This window comes from Sphaerodactylus townsendi, linkage group LG02 (genome assembly GCF_021028975.2).
Source record: "Sphaerodactylus townsendi isolate TG3544 linkage group LG02, MPM_Stown_v2.3, whole genome shotgun sequence".
Classification (NCBI taxonomy): domain Eukaryota; kingdom Metazoa; phylum Chordata; class Lepidosauria; order Squamata; family Sphaerodactylidae; genus Sphaerodactylus; species Sphaerodactylus townsendi.
In genome coordinates, this window is record NC_059426.1 from 90,479,041 (window position 1) to 90,500,148 (window position 21,108).

Sequence of the window (21,108 nt, forward strand, 5' to 3'; positions counted from 1 at the left end):
AGCCCTCCGGACCTGGCCCTTCCTTTTTGCTGAATGGAAACCAGACAAGCCTAGACCCCCTTCCAGTCTCAATAAGATAAAGATGTCTATGAAATAGCCATCTGGGAGGATGGGACCCCGGGGGATCAACGGCGTCCCAAGCCGAGGATGATCCTGGGTCCTTGGAGGCCGTCTGCGCTGAAGGTACACTGCCACTAGGCTTCCTCCTCCTGGCAAGCCAAGGTGGAAGAGAGGGCATTTGTTCCCCACACACCCAATATTCCCCAGTTGCCTGAGCAGAGTCCTTATCCATCGATTCACCAGATGAGGAAGAGCTAGGAGACCGCCTGGAGGACCGAGAGCACCGAGAAGACTTCTGTCTTTTGCGCCTGCCACCCCTGTCTATATCACTGCAGTGTCCTGTCGCTCCAGACACCTTGCTGTCCCTTTCCAGGGCTGGCTGGGTGCTGCCTTATATAGGTGTGCCCAGGCTCCCCTGTCCCTTGTCATGTGACTGTCTTGGTATTGGCAGTCCGATGCCTGGCTTCTCCGCTCTCCCTCCTTTGCTGCAACAACATCCCTGAGTAAGTCCAGGGGTGTGTTTTAGCCAGGGATAGCTGTTTCATGGGTCATTCAAGGCAGGAGGATTTGCATTATATCTATCAACTGCAGGACTTAGCAGAATAACAGGCAGTTTAGTCTTCCTACTGACAAGTTTATGTCATGAGAAGGAAGCAACAGACTGTAACTGTTCATTTTTCAAAGACTTGATTTCTGCCTTCTTCAGTGCACAGTTGTGTCTTCAGTTGTGTCTGCAATCTTGCCTTAGTGACGGAACAGCTCTATGATGCCATTATGTAATCAGCTTTATCAATAAATCACACAAACTTGTAACATCAAAAAGAGGGCACCAACCACTCCACTCATCAACAATTACATCAAAATCTTTTTTTAAAAAAAATATATTTTAACTTTTTATCAGTGCGCATGAGCACCTGCACATAGCCATGAGAGAAATATTCAAATGAACTGAAGATAATATTCAAATAAGCTGCAGAAAACTATACTCTACTTGTGGAGTTAATTTTAGACATGAGAATGAGTGGCACGTAGAGCAGTTTGTGAGGCTAGGGAACAATAAAGGAACTGAGCAGGGGAAACCTGCTGATCTTTACAAAATTACAATACAGTGAGTTGTCTGAAGTGAAGGAAAAAACTGAGGTGGACACATGCTTCAGGAAAGTTTACAAGTAATCTGAGTATTATGTGGGAAATATAGCAAGCAAGAGTCCTCAGTCAGTGCCTTCAGATACAGAATTCATCTTTCACATCAACCTACAAAAGATGGCACACTATTTTTTTTTTTTTGCCATATATTACTCTTTCCTTTGTGGTCTATTTCTCTTCTCGTTCTTTTAAGACAAAATCCCCATCTTGAATTAAACCAAATGGCAGTGCTGACACCAGCACAAAGCACCTTGGTGACCCTCTTGTGGATGCAACTGAAGATCAATAGTAGAATACATTATGGAGGTAACAGAGGTGAAGTAATATAATGTGAAAGGGACATGGACAGATAAGTGTTGATGTCTAGGAAAACTGTTAGCCATCTCTTGTAGAACTAGGAGATCTGGAAAGACTACTTATTTATTTATTTATTTATTTATTTATTTATTATTTGATTTCGTATACCGCCCTATCCCAAAAGGGCTCAGGGCGGTGAACAATATAAAAGCATATATAAACATAAATATATAAAAGTTTAAAATTTTCATTCTAAAACAGTATCCCACGAACCCATATGCAACCCTCCTGTTAAGAAGAGTGATGGGTCCCGGATGATGTTAGGGACCCTATACAGCAGGTAAAGGAGTGATGAAAGCAGGGCACCCTCACGCGCTGCTGGTCTCTCCGGCGTCCGTGGAACAATTCCTCGGTCTTGCAGGCCCTACGGAACTCTCCCAAGGTCTCCAAGCGAGGGTCTCGGATACAGCTGGTGGTAGAGTGTTCCGGTTCATTGTGGCAGGGGCCAGAAGCCGTAAAGGCCCTGGCCCGGTGGAGGCCAGCCGACCATCATTGAGGGCCAGGGATCTCCAGTAAATTGGCCTCTCAAGCTGAGCGCAGAGGCTCCACTCGACATATGGGGTAATGCGTCCCGCGGTACAATGAGGGTCCCAGTGGCCGTGTAAGCGCCTTTAAAGGTCAACACCAACACTGTTCCTGAAGATGATTCGAACTCCACTGGGAGCCAATGCAGCTGGTGCAACACAGGCTGGATATGATCCCAGCATTTTGCACTGCTCTGTGAGCAGAGACGGCAGCTGCATTTTGGACCAGTTTTAGCTTCCTAATCAGATGCAAGGGGAAGCGCCCGCCGAGAGCTTTAAGTTACAATAGTCTAGCCTGGAGGTGACTGCTGCATGCTGATCACAGTGGCTAGGGTCAGCTGCTAGGCAGAGTGCAAAGGGGAGCCAGCCGTCCGGGCTCTGGTCGTGAAGATGCGTGGAAAAACGCTAACTCCGGGTTGTATGGGGCCACCGGGTCTCCATTGAAAGAGATCGAATCCAGGTGGACCCCAGGCTGCTTAACGGAGGAGGTCGGGCGCCAATGTGACCCCCTCCCACACCGGGCGGCTGGAATTCCCCCCAATCTCTCCCCGGCCAAGCTTTCAGAGGATCTCCGTCTTCGATGGATTAAGTTTTAACCTGCTCTGTTGTAACCTAACCAGCCGACCGCTTCCAAACAATGCTGTAGAGCTTCAGGGCGGTGACAGCTCCCGCCTTCCATCGACCAGGTAATGAGCTGAGTGTCATCAGCATACTCGATGGCAGACCAGCCCAAAGTCTTCGCGTACTAACTGAGGCAAGGGTCGCGATATAGATAAAGTTAAATAACAGTGGGGACAACAATGCCCCCCCGAGGCACACCACAATGAAGCGGGCAATCTTCTGGGGAAGCTTTGTCCCCACACCACATCTTAAGCTGACTCCGCCCCCGGAGGAACGAGACAATCCATTGAAGGACAGTGCCCTCGACCCCGGAGGCCGGCCAGGCGGTGGGCCAAAAGGTCGAGTGGCTGCGATCGACATCAAAGCGCTGCGCGTGAGGATCTAACCAACACCAGCAGCTACGCATCCGCTTTCTCGGTCAAGTTGTGACATACGGAGCGTGATCTGTGACAGCGACGAGAACCGCTCGCCGTCCCATGCCCAGCACGGAAGCCGGACTGGATAGGGTCGAAGCTGATGTTTCATCTCAGGAAACCCTGAAGCTGCTCCTAACACCACTCTCTCAATTACCTTCCCCAGAAAAAAACGAAAAGATTCGAGACGGGCGTAATTGGCCACAGATCTCTCTCCAGGATCTAACGATGCTCTTTTCAAGTGTATGCGGACCACTACCTCCTTCAACCCATCTGGAAAAACTCCTTCCTCAAGAGAGTCATTGATGAGTTTCAAGAGGTGTGGTCGTAATTCCTCCCGGCAAGTTTTAATTAGCCAGGAAGGACGCGGATCCAGAGGACGAGGTAGTAGGTCTGCAACAGCAGCCAAGATCCTGGTCAACAGCAGCGCTTCGAGAGCAGGGAAAACCGGGCCAAACAAGGGCCAGAAGACGGCAAGGGAGCCTCCAGTTCACTAATTGTAGTTAAGGTGGCAGGGAAAGGTCCTGGCGGAGCCACAGCCGACTTTGTCTGCAAAAAAAAGCTCATAAATGCCTCTACAGCTAATAGCCAATTCACGATTTGTAGAACCCTCTGATAAAGCAGGTGTCAAAGATCGAGATTATCCCAAACAATTGAGCTCGGGCGAGAGCTAGCAGGATGCGCGAGAGGATAGAGAAACCCTTCTTCGGCCTTCTTCGTCAGCCATCCTCATAGAGCTTTCATAAAGCGTCCTCTATCCAGGATGTTCAGCGAGCCATTACGTCACGAGCTTTCCTCCACACTTTCGCTTCTAGACGCCTGAGCACTCCGTTTCATCTGGCGCAGCTCCTCTGTATACCATGGAGCCTCCGCCGGTGAAGGCGGGGCGCAGAGGACGCTGGGGAGCAACAGTCTCGATGGCATCAGAGAGGCGGAATTCCAATCCTCCACTTGCTCATCGAGTGCTTGCCGGGCGGGTTCAGTGGTCCCGCAGAGCATTCAGGAAACCAATTGGATCCATATAAGTCTCTGTGTAGGCGGGCATAAATCAGCCCAGTGCGCCTAGACAGGGGCGGCGCGAAAGCATGTCAAGCCGCAGCTTCAGGGGCATGCCAGTGGTCGGACCATGGCACTCTATCATCAATAGAGGATACGCACCAGATTAACCCCCGACCCAAAGACCAAATCTGAAGCGTGTGCCCGGCCTCATCGGGTGGGGCCAGAATTTATTAAGGAGAGTGCTCTCAGAGTCGCCATGGATGACACTAGGTCCGGGCGAAGCAGTCGCCATACATGAGGCGGTGTCAACATGGACATTGAAGTCACCCAGGATAATAAGCCTGGGGAAACCTCAACGCCCAGTCAGCCACCACCTCTAGGGCAGCCGCGATGAATGCCGTCAGCTCCCCGGTAAGCGCTTAGGGCCACCGGTAATTGCACCCAGAAGCGACCGCCAGCAACCTCTCTCCATGGCCAACCACTCCCAGGCCGACACACGTCCATGCACCCGGGTGATCTCCGGGACGGGGACTGCCCCTGAAGGGGAATGGAATTGGCGGATGAACATTGCTACACCACCACCCCGGCCCTGGGTTCGAGACTGGTGGGAGCCGCACGCATGAAACCTGGGGGCGACGACTTCTACAGCCTAAGACTACGGTCTCCAGCCACGCACTGCCAGGTTTCGCCAGGTGACACAAGCTTGCAGGTCCATTTGCGAGATCTCCGAGAAAATCTCCGGAGTACTCATGCGGTCTTATTGTTTATGGACCTGGCAGTCTAATCAGCACCAGGAGACGAAGCAAGAGTATCCCTGAACCCAGCCATCCTGCGCCTTTAGGCTGATAGGTCGGAGGTCAGAGCAAACGAGCACATCTACTTCTCGTCCGCTGTCCTATCATATGGCCGCCGCTTCTACCGCCATACTACTACTCCTGCCGTCCCATTAGTACTGGGATCCTCAGCCCCAAACCATGGTGCCCCCAATTCTCTCCCCCATCTTCTTTCCATTTCCTAATCTAAGCCTACTAGGACTCCTCCACTATAGTGGACTCAGTCCTATTCCTAATCTAACCAAATTAAATCAGTTGCTATTTTACAATATGTGGCTGGAGCAAGCTCACTCCAATACCTTACAATATACTAACATTAACCACCCCTAATACAACCCCCACAAACAGCAATCACAAATAACAATTACAATAGCAATTATAGGCCCGGTGGTTAAGCAATAGAAAGGAGCAGCTTATAATGTCCGGGATTTCCACTATGTGATATAATTGCCCAAAGCTCTCACCAGTGGGCTATAGATGGTATGAATGTAAATGCCCAAAGCTCTCACCAGTGGGCCATAGATAGTATATATATAGTGTCCATGTAGCAGAATAGTTGAGGTACTCTACAGGCTGCTGCAGCATCCACGTAAGAGCCAGGAGAGGGCGCTAGATCATATTCGCAGCACAGGATGAGAACTGTTGCCACCAGTTCCCCGAACCTCTAATACAAAACAATGAAGTGGTCGGTGGTATATGGGCTGTAATAGCCGTTAGGAAACTCCTGCCGATAGTTAGTCCTGGCAGGTTTAGTCCCAAATATTCAGCAAGAGAAATGTGTCTCCTGGAACACGGTCTGCTTGGCTCTCTCACTGCCTTCCCAGGCCGTAGAACTCCCGGCTCAACCACTGCAAGCTCAGCCGGATTCCGGGTTAAACCAGGGTTTAACCCGGAATCCGGGTTAATACTTAGGATGCTGGCTTTGTTAGGGTACCCAGGGAATGGTTTTCTAACACTATAGTTAAAATCCCTTTTAGCTGCTGATAGTAGCAATAACTGCTGTTATTAATCAGTCATAGTTAACTCGTATAGTATAGTTAACTCGCATTTGTGTATATTAGGAATTCTGCTCCTAACCAGATCCCCCTATAATGTCAAAAACAGCAAACCCATGTTTCAGTGGATATGAATAGGCAAGGCATATGAATCTGCTAAATTTCTGAGTGTTTCCACTTGCTGTTTATCATGGGCCAAGGGGGTGGGTGTTGTACCACAAATCAACTGTTGTTGCATCAATAACCTTTTCCGGACTTAGAAGACCTTTAAATAATATAATCCCATCCCATCCCCAGAAGCAGAGAGATCATAAAGATGATTCATAGGTGAATGGGTAATGCCAATTCTCTGTGTAATTATACATGCAGTAGCTGCAGGAAGCCTGCTAAGGCATTCATGGAGAAAAGAAGGGGAAGAGAAAATCATGTCCCTGGAGACTTGACACAAACAAATACAAAAAGCCACAGAGAGCAATGTTACACAGAATGGGATGCAATGGAAGCACACACACAGAGAGAAGAAAGTAATTTTTGTTCCATTATCAAAATAGGTCTGTTTCTATGGCAAAATGACGATAATTTCAAAATCACATCCTTGAGTACTATAGTTAACGTTGCCTGTGAGATTCAAGATACAAAGTATTTTTGCAATTATTCTTCTCACATTGAAAACTTCTGTATCCTTCATCTAAGTCCAAGCAACTGTTTCATACATCAATATCCATGTGTAGAATTTCCTGCCTTTTTATTTTCTTGGCAAGGCTCTTTTGTCATGAACAACTGAGGGGATGGGAACAGGAGGAGACAGGGACATCAGCCAGCTGGTGTAAAACCTCAACTGTGAGCTGTCACTGAAGTACCCCTTGCTGGTGCCCAGAGAGCACTAAGCGGCTCAAGGCCTGAGAGTCCGAACCTGGATCTGAGTGGAAAATCTGCTGGCCAAGAGAAAGAGAGAGGAGGGGAGGGAGGGATCACTGTTCTTAGTTTGTTTACAATATTTTTTGTATTGTAAGCTGCTTTGAATCCTCTGCAGCATACAGTGGTTAAATCCATAAACAGAAATACCTATTTGTGGCCAGAATGAGAAGAGAATGTGATATGAGAACAGGTGGATGTTAAGAAGGATCACTTGAAAACTGGTGTGTAGTGGGACAGCTGACTTACCCCCCATGGTGAGTTTCAGGTCTTGAAAAGCCCTGGGCAGAGCAAACCCAGCCCCCTCTTCCCTCCTCTGCTCTGCTTGCTACTTTGCCCTCCCTGCCCACATGTCTTCATTCTCCCTTCAAACTGCCTATCCATCCATCCTTCCCCCACCAATCTGGCCATTTTTCCAATGCTCCCAATGCTGTCATGCTGTGCTGGGCACTGCATATAGCAGGAAGTGTGGGTGCTAGGAAGGCTCACAACAAGCAGATAGGCAGCCAGGGAAGCAAGCTGCAGGGAGTGGTGGCAATGGACCCCACTGGAAGACCTGGGCCTTGGCAGCTGCCCCACATCAGAGTATGTGGGCATTGGCCTGGATAACCCCAGAATGGGCAGGCAGAGAGAAGGAGTGACTGAAGCATGTATTCATTTAGAAACAATATTGTGCTTTGAAACAATATGTTCAACAAAAAGTGTTTCAGAGCAGAGAATTTTGTTTTCTTTTGACATTCTGATGCTTGTGTACAACTCATTTTATGGTTATTTGCATTCAGTTACAGTTATATTTGCTTGATTAAAAGGCTATGATCAGCTCATTTTCATAAAATGGAAATAACAGTAATCAGATCTGCCAACAATAGATTGTATAATTATGCTGTCATAAATAATATATTTGGTAAATACATCATACATTAATTATTGTTCATAAATGCTCCAAGCTATTGATGCCATAAGTCTGCAAAATGTTTTGTAAAGGCAAATATCATTTGGGCACTACAGAAAAATTATAGCACAAAAGCCTGTTGACTGCAATGTAGCTATGAATTGCTTTTGTATGTTGCTGTATAGCACAATCATGACAGAAAGTTTTGGCAAGTGATCTGCTATTTCCATAGTTATCAAGACAGGTAAACAGAACTAAAATATTTCTTGTAACAGGGCAGACTGGGGTATAGGGGGCAAAATGGCGCTGGGGCAAAATGGCACCCGGGCGCCGCCCCGCACGGCACTGTCCCTCACCCCTGCGACCCTGCCTGCCCCTGCACTTACCTTTTTCTACTGGCTGAAAATAGCTTTCTGCCAGCTGAAAATGGGCCAGACTGGTGAGGCAGGGCCAGGCCTGGTGAGCCGGGGCAAGGGGATAAGGGGGCTGGGGCAATTTTCCACATCCACCAGTGCATGCCCGGTGCACGGTGTACCCCTGCCCCCTTATAGCTCTGCCACTGTGGCAGACAAGAATAGTTTTGCGTGGTGGCAACCAAGTGAATGTCCCACGTCAGAAAACATGATAAAGAATAACAGTTTCTGGCATAGTTTGGAAAACGCCTTTATCTAGCCTATTTGCGAGGTAGCCTGTCTTACCCCTGGATATAAAATTTGCACTGTTTGTAAAATAGTTGTATATACTGGCCAGGATGACGAGTTCTTCATAGAGAGAACTGGGAAAACTATTAGTCAAACCAGCTTCCATTTTTCTTTTATTCATATTGCTCTACACTTATCAAATTGTTTTCATTTGAGTGGTAATGACAGGGAGAAAACACGCAGAATGGAAGCATGCAAAACTAAAAGAAATAAAGAGCACAGTCATACATCCCTACTCTCAACACAGCTGGTCTCTTTGAAGTATGAAGACTCAAGGAGCAAGACCACAGACAGAAAGAAACACCCTTGTCACAGCTGAAAGAGACTAATTCAATGTACTCTTTAGATGGCTTTTGACACCTGCTAATCTTAAAACAATCCATATTTCTGTTAGCAGAAATTGCTGGAGGATTCATCAAATTAAAGGAAATGATTTCATATGTTCTGAGAATGTACAGTCATCCAGAATTCTGAAAGGATGTCCTAAGGTCACATCTTCAATTATTAGCTTTTCTGTTTCACTTGTAACTTTTTAGTAGCTGTTCTGTTCCTTTGGGGATTTATCGGAATTTTAGACATATACTACGGATCATAATGCTGCCTCTCAGCTCTTATTAGGTAATGATGTATTTAAATCTCTTGTCAGCTGTTATTCTCCTGGAGGTCTGCTTTAACAAGGTAGTGAAGGATAAAGAGTGAGATTGTCAAGCTCCCTCCTCTAAAGTAGTTTTGTCTTCGGTAGCTGTAGCTGTAAATTTCTCTGTACCTTTTCAGGCTGTAAATGGGAATGTGAAGAGCAAGTGAACCAGATTTGATCTAGAGCAGGTCTATTAGGGAACCAGATTTGGCCCAAAGTCCCCAGTTTTTGAACCCCAGAAGTACAGTGATAGTTTACATGGTGATCTTTTCACCTTGTGTTGGAATAATGTCTATTATTCATTTGCATATGATTCAAAAAATCATTTTGCATGTCGATCAGAGGGATAGGAATGAGATTTATTATTATTATTATTATTATTATTATTATTATTATTATTATTATTATTATTATTATTATTATTATTATTATTATTATTATTATTATTATTATTGTAGATTTCACAGCTGCCAGATTTTTAGCTGGTTGTTGGCTGTAACGGACTTGCCCCACCTTGAAGGGTTGGTGTGAAACAGTCCTGCTTATAGAGGCTTGGGTGACACTTAAAGTAATGAAACAGGCCCAAATTTACATAGAAGCAATGTGATTGGTTGTTGGGAGGCACAGTTGCCTATGGCCAATGTTAGGGGGCGATATAATGCTGACAAGACAGACAGAACAGATCCTGTCAGGAGGGAAGGAGACAGCAGAACAGTCTTGTGTGTGCTGAAGTGAACAGCTTGGAGTTCTGCTCAGTACAGATCAGATCTGAACAGATCAGTTTGAGAACAGCTTGTGTTCAACTGGTTCTGGAGGGTTTTCCGGGCTGTGTGGCTGTGGTCTGGTGGATTTTGTTCCTAACGCTTTGCCTGCATCTGAACAGCTTGTCTTCAGTATGAGAGCAGAGTCTGAAGAGTGGAGTCTCTCAGTTCTGACTCTTGTGAAGAGAGAGTCTGATCCAGCTCAGATAGCTGACAGAATTCTAGTAACTCTTTTCAAGCGGAGGAAGCTTGTGCAAGGCCAAGGAAGACCCTGGCTTTTGGTGCAGAGCGAAGCGCCGGCCAGAGGCTTGTCAGTGGACACTGACTGGATCTAGGAGTCTGTCCAGCCCCTCTACCATACCAGTCTGGAGAGAGCCCCAAACCTCTAGGCAGTTTGGTGTGTGTGAGTGAGGGAGGCTGTGTAATGCCTGAAACTCACAGGGCCAGGACTGAGGGTGTGTGAAACAGTGGAAGAATAAGGTCAAGGGTGTGTTTGTGGAGAAAAGTAAATCATATTAAAGCTAATTCGTTTATTGAAAGACACCTGCGTGTGTCTGAGTGTGTGTTAAGTCTGAAGAACCACCAAATATCAAAAGCTTATTTGAAGGTTATTTCTGAGCCAGTTAAAGGAGATTCTTCTATTTCAAAAATAAACTTTTATTTATTTTGTTCAAATTTCCTCGTGCCAGTACGTGTCTGTGAGTGTGTGATTGATAATGTGGGTAACTGACTAGAAACTTTTGTGATCTTTTCCAGCTCTTTGTCCTCTATCCTTCTGTCAACTGGCACTGCAACATCTATGATCCAAACATGTTTTTTCTCTACCACTGTTATGTCTGGGGTGTTATGTGCCAGGTGTTTGTCTGTCTGTATTCTAAAGTCCCAGAATATTTTTGCTTCTTCATTTTCTGTGGTCTTCTCCGGCTTGTGCTTGTACCAGGTCTTGCTACAGGGCAACCATACTTTTTGCAAAGGTTCCAGTGCACCATTGCTGCTAGCCTATTGTGATGTTCAAGATAGTCAGTTTGGGCTATTTTCTTGCAACAGCAGATGATGTGCTCCATGGTTTCATCACTCTCTTTGCAGAGGTGGCACTTTGGATCATTGTAGGACTTTTCAATTTGTGTCTTTATTGCGTTTGTTCATAATGCGTGCTCCTGGGCAGCAAAAATCAGGCTTTCAGTTTCCTTCTTTAGAGTTCCTCTTCTGAGCCACTCCCATGTTTTCTTGCTGTCGACTTTATTATTATTATTATTATTATTATTATTATTATTATTATTATTATTATTATTATTATTATTATTATTATTATTATTATTATTATTATTATTATTATTATTATTATTATTATTATTATTATTATTATTATTATTAGACCACCTACCCCAGAAGGGCTCTGGGCAGAGTACAGTAAAACCAATCAACACAATCAACACAAAGCAGTTCCATAAAAATAATTTAGCGGTATCTGAAAAATCCCTCTGCAGGATTGGAACAGCAATATGCCAGTTAGATGGTATGTGGGGGCTGTAAGGAGGGCGGGCAATCGGTGGCCAGCCTCCCCAAAAGCCAGGCGGAACAGCTCAGTTTTGCAGGCCCTGTGGAACTCACCAAGATCCCACAAGCCCCTAACAGCTGGAGGAAGAGCGTTCTACCAGGCAGGGCCGGGTAGAGGCTAGCCGCATCATATCTGCATAATCTAGCACTGACTATGTTATGCTTCCACAAAAGCTGAAGTCTGCCTTGTAAATAGATATAAGTCCTGGTATTCTGTGGGTTATTTTGAACACTGTGTGGTAAGTTGGTGACACACTGCTAAGATTATTTGTCCATTACAACATTGTAATTTGTTTTGATGCAGCTGGAAATTGAAATTCTCACCAGGACAGAAACAGCCAAAGTCTGCTTCCATTGCTCGTGGCGACATTTTAAAGATGAAAGCATTTGGTTTTCTTTTGTAGGCCAGGCTAACTTCTCTGGAGACTGCAGAAAAAGATATCAGGAAATTAAAGCAATGCTTGGGTCTTATTTAAGTGATCCGGCAGACCCCAAAGTTTCAATTGCACAGAGGCTTGTACTTTTCTCCAGCCCTGTCTGTCAAAGTGATCTTCAGCCATTAACTTCAGTCCAGGCTAAGCAAAGCTGACTGGGTAGTATATTACTTGAGAGCTTTGGGGCCCTTTTCTGTCATGCAAATTATTGGGAAAGCCTCATGGGTAGCACCGATCAAACTCCTTGCCAGGGTAAAGAAACAGTAAGTCATTCAGCTCAAAAATCAGTGTCATCTATTCTCAAGTACAGCCCACAAGTTGAGACAGCTTTTAGTAGTCTCATAATAACTCCAGACCCTCTGCCAGAGGAATTCCTATTTCATTTGCAACGTAACTGAACTTGCCCTTTTATCTGCTGCAGTAATGCTGCATCTTTGACTGGTGAGAGGGGGACTGGGGAGTGTTATAGCTTCTACAGTACTTTTCCTAGTCTCAACACTGTATTCATAGATGTTCCTACCGCTTATTTACTATCACTTGTCTTTGCTTTTACATTTGCAATCCAGACAATGCAAGCCTGCTGTGGAAATGGCTATTGTGCATACATGTCATGATGGTGCCATTGCAGGGGGGGGGGGAATCACTTTCACTTTTGCAGGTGCAGTGTTATCACTTCTAGCTGTGCTCTTGGAGTTTTGTGGCTGGGAAGAGATTCCAGGCCGGACAACATGAACTGCCTGCTCCTCATGTGGGAGTGGAGATCTTACACTCATATTATCAAGATTGGGCATGGTTCTCGCCAGAACTCTCTTTCCACGTTCCTGACATGTCTTCAATAAAAACCTTGAATCAATCAAGTGATTTATTGTTAGAACGGGAAATTTGACAATACACTACTGGAACCAATAGCAGTCACAATGCATTCAGCACAACTCTACAGTTCAAGGGAAGATTAACAGGAGTTTCTCAGCATAAAGACCTGAATAGATGCTAGTCAAACACTGCAGGGATCTTCTGAAACATGCAGTTATCATTAGTGTGTACACACCTTGGGAGAAACAACTTGCCTAACACTCGACATATCGCCCTACTTCAAGCAATGTTAGAGGACTTGAGGACTATTAAGGACCTTTTACCCAGAATGACTATCTTTTGGTCCAAGCTGTTGGACAAATATTCGTGGTGCAGGGCCACTGCCTCTGAACAGGTGGACTTGACCAGGCAAAGGACTTGCTGGATAATGACTCGCTGGTTACAAAATCAAGGGAGCATATGCATCTGGCAGAGTGACATTTCGCATAGAATGGAGGTTTTATATCGTGGGGATGGGGTACACTCGTCAGATTGGGGCAAGGATCTTTGGCTGCATAGCCTGCAGGTGGAGTTGTATTGTTGACTTAAGCAACAGAAACGTTGGGTGGGAGCAGGGTTCCACCTGGCTCTTTTGGCAGTTTGCATATTGGGGACTGATCCTTTGGTTCAGGTAAGCTGCGTGCAAACTTTTTTGGTGGAACCTCGTTACGAGGTTTGGGGTGGAGCGAGCCAGGGGTCAGGTTGCCCAGGCATGGGCTGAGTAGTCTTGCACCCCCAGCAATGGGGAATCTTCAGGCAGTGGCCCACCACCCATACGGAATTTCCCCTCATTGCTGCACTGGTTTATGGTTTTGTCCTCAAACAGGCGGCTTTGAGGAAAGCGGGTGCTGAGGAACAGCTTTTGGGCTGCCCAGTGCACAGATAAGACCCCCATGCTGCGTCTTACACTTTTTGTTCCTTATGCCAATAAAATTTTAACAGCTATGGCCAATTTATTTACCACAATAAAGTTGTAGTGTGTTTTCTTCTAAGTGCTTGTTAAGCTTTTTCTTATACAATTCCTTCCCTCAATTCCTTCCAGGATTGGAAACCAGCTTTGAACCATGATTTGACCTCCTACTCTGAAAGGCAATCACAAAGCAGAGTTTTCCAGTTTGAATATAACAAGTATTTAAGGTTTGCTTTGTAACTAATTAAATTGGAGTGTGCAGGGGAAGGAGAGGGGCAATGCTGAGTGGAGACACACAAGAAGTGATGTGTCCTTGTGCAGATGGGTAGCTTCAGCTCTCCTGTTCCACTTCAGTGGCTTTGAGGTACAGCTTATGTTCTTCATAGAGAAGTTATCTGTTTCAGTTCCTAGAATCTCCAGGTAAAGGATCTCAGGCAGCAAACATTAGGGAAACCCCCTGCATGAAACCCAGACAAAGCAGGCAATTCTGAGTTAGCCCAGACTCCATGTAAGGCAGCTTCTTATTCATGTCAAAGGTAGAGAGAATCCTATATCTGGCCATGAGAGCCATTCCCACCAGGACTATTGAGGATTCTTTCTGGAAAGGAAGGAACACTATCTAGGTCAGGGGTAGGGAACCTGCGGCTCTCCAGATGTTCAGGAACTACAATTCCCATCAGCCTCTGTCAGCATGGCCAATTGGCCATGCTGGTAGGGGCTGATGGGAATTGTAGTTCCTGAACATCTGGAGAGCCGCAGGTTCCCTACCCCTGATCTAGGTGCTTCAGAAGAAGAGGGATATTCTTACAAACACTGATGCAATGTCACTTTTTTTGGCAGCTACTGTTCCAGAATCATCTGGATTATGGTTTGATGCCTGGCCCTTCCACAAAGCTGCACAATCAATTATTTTTTTTCCCCAAGTGTGTTTTCCATGCACTTTTATACAACTGGCTGCTAATGGCTTGGAATTAATTATTCAATAGATGGGGTAGAACAGAGACATTCCCAACCATAGCTTCCACAATGGGTAGGAATGGACAGAAGTTAATAAGCTGCCTGAATGCCCTGTAGAGAGAAATACTCTACTTGTATGAACTAGCAGGCAGGCGTGCAGATACAGAAAAAGAGACAGATTCCCAAACTTTATAGTACACTTTAGGGATTTGTTTTTGTACACATGATAGATGAAAGCTTTAGACTCTCCCAATATGAAACAAACAATATCTATCATTTCCTGTAAGAGCTCTAACAAGCACTAGATCAATGGTACTCACTCCATGGCCCACAAAGGCATTCACAATTACCACCAACCAAAAGGGTCACATTTACTTCCTTCCCTTATGGGATGCTGACATTTTAGGGAGGTTTACAGCTGATGGCAGCTGTTTTATGGTGGGAACCAATTGCCAACCACAAGTCCTCACTGGGCAAGAACCTTGCCCATTTCCCTGAAATATGGAGGAGATGCCATATTGGGGAATGGTGTTAAAAAGAGCTACAGGTGATAAGTCAAAAAGCCACACATGGCTTACAAGTTCTATGTATCACTACCCAAAGATAATGTAATAGCTCAGAGACCCCTCCCCTCCAATGAAACCACTGGAGATTCTGAAATAACGGACAGAAACTGGAAGTACTCTACCCAAAAATGCCAAATGGCTCACTCTTGATTTGCTGGAAACCTTCTGGTTGACTGACATACTTATCATGCACATGACAACTATCTAACAGGAAATAGCAAGGTAAAGGAAGAGTTAAACTCAGCACCCCTAGTTACATGGCCTTGAACCAAATCCTTCTCTAGCTGCATTTTAAAGTCAAACAAAATGCTGGAAGATCTGATCAGAGATCATCCATTTAATATGCTGCTTGTCCCTCACTGGGTCTTTAGACTAAAATCAAGGTGTCAAAATCCATTGAGAAACAGGACAGGAATCTTAATTCAATTACATATAAAGAATGGGGGGAAATCTAATATAGAGGAGGGTTTTTTGTTTTTGCAGAAGCTCCCAAATAAAGATTAATCAGTTTCTCCTGCAACATGATGAGAAAGTGTAAAAGATTTCATATTTTTATTCCTCTACAGAAATTCAAAATGCTTCAGGAATCAACTCAGCAATAAATCATTTCTACCTTCTGCATCTTACCACTTCATTGATAATCTAATTCTCTAGGTGAAACTATCAATTGTTAAAAAAAGGTTAGGTAGATACTGCAAAATGTGAAATTCAAAATGTTTTCCATACTGACCCCATTTTAGCCAACTAAACAACCAACTTTGTCCTGACAGTTTCTTACCCTGATCCCAAGCTCCACATTTTCACCTCCATACACCTCCATGCCTTCATCAAGTAGACCAATTTCTTGGAAATACTCACGGTCTACTATGAAACATCCAATCAGTGCAGGGCTCCTACATGAAAACAACCAAACAACAGCAAACATTAAGATATACAAATTTAGCCAGTGGTTTTAATTTTAAGTGTGCTGATCTCACTCAAGGTGGTTTAACAGGCACTGTAAACAAGTAAAGATTGGCTGTTGTGGGCTATATACTACTGCAAAAATCCATTTGTTACTGTGGTATAGTGGTTAGAGTGCTGAACTATGGTAGATGCAGATTCAAATCCCCACATTGTCATGGGTTCCATTGGCCTGGAATTGTTGTAAGGATATTATGGAGGAGATATGTAAGTCACCTTGGTTCCCTACTGGGGTGAAAGATGGGGTATACATAAAATAAATAAATAAATATCTAAAAATAAATATATTGGTTCACAAACTAGATTCCAATATCTATCTGGATATTAATTTACTCTCTGCTAGTCAGGACTATTCAGTCTTCTATGTTCTATTTATTGCCCTGTTATTCTGCTACTCCTTGAGAATGGATTTCACGAGACTCCCAGTCAGCATTCCATCCAGGTTATGACCTAAGTGAGATTTCTATTGTTTCAGCAATTAGCATCATCATCAGTCTATTTTCACAGATCTGAGTGTTTTTGAGATAACTGTGAAATGAGATGTGAAACTTCGATGCCCCAAAAGGTTTCATTTTGTGATTCAGATGTTATTGTAGTCTCATAAAGCAAATTTTAAGCAGTTTCCATTGTTATTGGAGTAAATATCTCCATTCCATGGAGATCCTTCCATGCAGTTATGTTACCGTATAATAGGAAACAATGAAAAAGATTCCATTTTTACAGTCTGTCATTTTGTCTATTGTGTATGTGAAGTGTCATCAGTTGCAGCCAATGTATGGTGACCCCAGCAAGGGTGTTTCAAGGCAAGTGAGAAGCAGAGGTGGTTTGCCATTGCCTTCTTCTGCAGACTCTTCTCTGTTGATGACCCTCCCACCAACTCTGCTTAGCTTCTGAGATATGACAAAACTGGACAATACCATGCTGCCTTCCCTCTCCTTTTGCCTATTAATGAATAGTTGAAAATGGGTCATACAATATAAGTGATCACATTTCCACAGCAACAGAATAATTAATCTATTCCCCTAGTTTATATTTTTTCATGTAAACTGGCAAACAGGAAAATGTCAGTTTTGTCACTGCATGAGCACAGAGGTGTACTGAGAGCAACAGGGTACTAATGAACAGATCAGGGGGTGGTTGCAGCGTAAGTTAACCTCTCTAGACTCCAGGGTGACGGTGATCAAGCTGTGATAAACTGCAGTGCCTGTCTGGATGTGATCATAAGGCTGCAAAAATTATGCACCCTAACATTTTCCTCTCCCTCCTTGTGTAGATCAGTATCTCTGCGCTGATAACAAAATGTCAGTTCAGCACTCCAAAAAGCTATTTTTGGTGAACCTTGTCATGAAGAAAATGTTAGTCATTCCTTATGTCCCTTGGAATGCTGTTTCAAAAAAACATTCATTCTATGCAATAAAACACACACCACTTTCTACCAAAATTATTGAGTGTATTCGAAAGATAAAAATGTTTCCTTTTCCTGTAGATAAGGCTATTTTCACCTTGTTTTACAATCAGCAGTGGTTTACAATTACAGGTGGCTGGCTACTATTAAAGCACTCAAAGGAAAATACACAATATTATAGTTCAGCTTTGTAAAAATTACATAATAACCCTCTTCAGCTTAAGTGGCAATGTCCTACTTTGATGCTAAGGAAATCAGATGTACAACATCCAGTGGCGTAGAGAGGGGGGCCAGAGTGGGCTCAAGAACCCAGTACCACTTGCATGTGTCACATGGGGGTGCACATTCAGCCCCAAGCCCCCTCCCCCTCAAGAGTGAGGAGCTGGGAAGCACTGTGCTTCCTGCCATCTCCTCCTCCTGTGCCCCCACCTCCCTCTGCTTTGGGAGACTTCAGTAAACACACTGTTGTAATGTTGAAACAATATAATGATATTCAATTGCCAATGTTTAAAAAGATTTCAAATTAATAGGAGGAATGGCAACTTCAAAAGTCAGGGCAGGAAATGTGGTGCCAAAGTGGGTAGCACCAGGAAGCTATGGAATTCCCATCTATATGTGTCACCCTAGTTTTGCTTTAGTCTTTCCCAAACATCACAGCAAAACAAATTTGAGAAAGATCAAAAATTGATGATCAAAAGGAAAGATGGCGGATATTTGGGATATACATGAAGCACCATAGTGTTTGGGAGAAGCAGCAACACCCCCATGCCCAGCTTCCCAATAGCACCCTTATGTAAGTGACCTATGACAGAAAAATCAAAGAGTTCTAGAGAAATTTCACAACCATTGAGAAGATAATCTTTGAACTTTTATTTTTCCCCAAAATTATATATGCCCTATGTGGTGACTGGTAAATTCTCCTTGGTTCACCTTGTAATTTTCCCAAGTTTTTAAAGAGACCTCTTGGGAAAAAATTGTGCAGGAGTCTAAGTTGGTATTCTATCTGCTGGGTATCCCTACCTATTTTACATTTGAAAAGTGGAAGAACAGGAGACAGGGAAATACATACACATCTGAGAGTTGAATAGTTTGGACTTTCTAATATTATGTTCAAATATATCACATTAGAAAATGTTCAATTCATATTAGAAATTTAGTCAGTCTTTGGATATTTTTTCAGAGATGAGTGAATCATAGAAAAGCATACCCAGGAGGGCTCAAAAATATTCCTGATGTCCATGCTTGGTTGCCAATGAAGAACTTTCTTAATGCTATGGGGAAGGATTGGGCTTTTCCTGTAATATGTAACTTGTGGAAGGGCACCATAGCACTTAGTTTTCTTATGTGACCTCATTGTTTTACAAAATCACTGGGTAAAATGTACAAACTCCATTCTAACTACTCACTGAACTTCCTAAACATCCAGATTCTTCTAGCATGGTTTTTACCAAGGGACAAAAATGTTTGTGTGCAGATAAGACTTCACAGGAAAATAATGTTAACATACTTTTACACGCAATGTCAAAATTGCTTGCATATTTACACATGAATAACATAGAAGAAAAACTATGGGAATGAAGGTGGCAACAAATGGGGCACACAGTAATTCATTTTATAAATTCCCCTAATTAGACTTCAAAACTAGTCTTCAGGAAGTACAGAACAAAGGGCAGAGCAAAATAATAGCACAACAAACAGCAGAACAGAGAGAAACCTCTTACTGCTAATAAAGATCAAATAAAGCTTAAAATCATCTATTTATGAGCATGTACCAACAGTGAATATCAGTCTTAGCTGGTAGTCTAATGAATGGTGATTATGGGAAAAGGGCTACAAGTTTGAAATACATTCATTTTTTATTGTAGACTCATAATCAAAGGGCAAAGGAAATTACTTTGTAACAAAGGAAGTATTATGACTAGGAGAAATTCATACTATGAGACTATTATTATTTAATTTGCAATATTCTCTACTGAGTTTAAACAATCCAAATGAAGCCTTCCCTAGACATCCAAAGTGTGCGCTGTACAGATTTTTTTCTCCTAAAGGCTACCTCCAAGGCTCTTTTTCAAACATTAACTTGATTAAAACATGAATACTTCATTTTGCCAGTACACCTTTGTAGACAAGTGACAGGGTAGTGCATGTGACATCACTGAACAAAAGGACCACAAACTCTTCCTCAGTGTTAGTACTACAACTGTGATAGAACAAGCTTGTGATAGTACTACAACCGTGATAGAACAAGCAGGACAACTGTTCCATGTTATGCAGTGGGGCTTATTTCTAGGAACACAGCCTTAGAACTGCAGCCTATGAGTCCAGAATTAAACATTATTTGAGCATGGGTGCTTCCTAATATGTAAAGCCACCCAGGGTGTCTCATATGGTCCTTTTATGGATAGATTACCCCATAATTATCCTGTCAGTCAATTTTGAACTATACCTTATAGGAGCTGTAGTGTTTTCCAGCTTCCACCATGACTTTGGGGGATTTAAATATCGACACCATAACTCCCAGTCAAACCCCTGTGCTGACAGCGGATACTCTTCTATTTCAAAATTGTCGTATTTGATGTTATCAAATGAAGGAGATATTACTCTCTTTCTGTTTTCCTTGATTCTGGTGAGTACTGGCTCAGCCCTAAACAAAGAGAACACAAAGAGATTGTTACACATCAGTTTCTGTCCCTCTTTTTCTGTACATATGTTTATGCTAGACAGTCAATCAGACTACCTTTGGATTTCAGTTAAAAAAATTAACTTCAGATATTTCTTATCAGTGATGATTAACACTCTTTAATACCAAACAAAGAAGGTACTAAGTTACAAAGGACGTCAGGAAGATCAGGTTTAATAACAGAAGTGTCCTAAAGAGAAAGGCTTCAGCTCCACTAAAAAGACAAACTTTTATCAAAACAGACATCAGAAAACAAAGCAGAAACTTAATGCAGGATGATTGGCCAGGTGAGATGGGAAAATAATTGGAAGAAGAAGGCATATCCTAATATAGCCAACTCATTTCAAAGGACCTATACCGTATCAGTGATTTGGAGCTTGTATTAGCAAAGGATTGATTAAAACCTGTGGCAAAAGGATAATAGTTTCTGTATAACAAATTTCTCCTCTGGCATTCATTTTTATTATTTAATGGAAGAGAGTGGGTTTTGGATATTTTATCTGGAAGAATGGAAGGTTCTGGTGTGTATCCTGCTTGATTAGTAAAGAGACATGTGAATTAAAGCCTTCCCAGAAATTATTCTCCTTGAACCTACTGCTGGACTAGATGACTTGAATGACCCCTTCCAACTGTACGATTCTAAGATACTCCAGGGTCAATGCAAAAGAACACCAATATAATCATAGATGTGATATCACATTATGTAGTTTCTCTTGACTTTTGGTGCACATTTATCTAAATTAATGTTATCAGTCAAAAGAACTGAGGAGCAGCCTACAGGCTAGTCAAACTGGCTATATTTTCAGAAGTTCATATTGTAAGTAGGCTCACTGAATCCAGTGAGCCTACTTACAATATGAACTTCTGAAAATATAGCCAGTCTGCAGCCCTGAACAGCTGCTGCTTTGGCACTAGGTTTTTTAAAATCAT

The 21,108-nt window shown here is 43.4% G+C and overlaps 1 protein-coding gene across 1 annotated transcript in view; it reads right to left on the minus strand.

The window, feature by feature from the left end:
• Positions 1-21,108, minus strand: part of GALNT18 (polypeptide N-acetylgalactosaminyltransferase 18) — a 362,912-nt gene that overhangs the window by 80,525 nt on the left and 261,279 nt on the right. The window contains exons 5-6 of the mRNA XM_048484426.1: positions 19,945-20,142; positions 15,909-16,023 (exon numbers count right to left, since the gene is read on the minus strand). Of these exons, the coding sequence (XP_048340383.1) occupies positions 15,909-16,023; positions 19,945-20,142 (313 nt within the window). The remainder of the gene's footprint in view (positions 1-15,908; positions 16,024-19,944; positions 20,143-21,108) is intronic.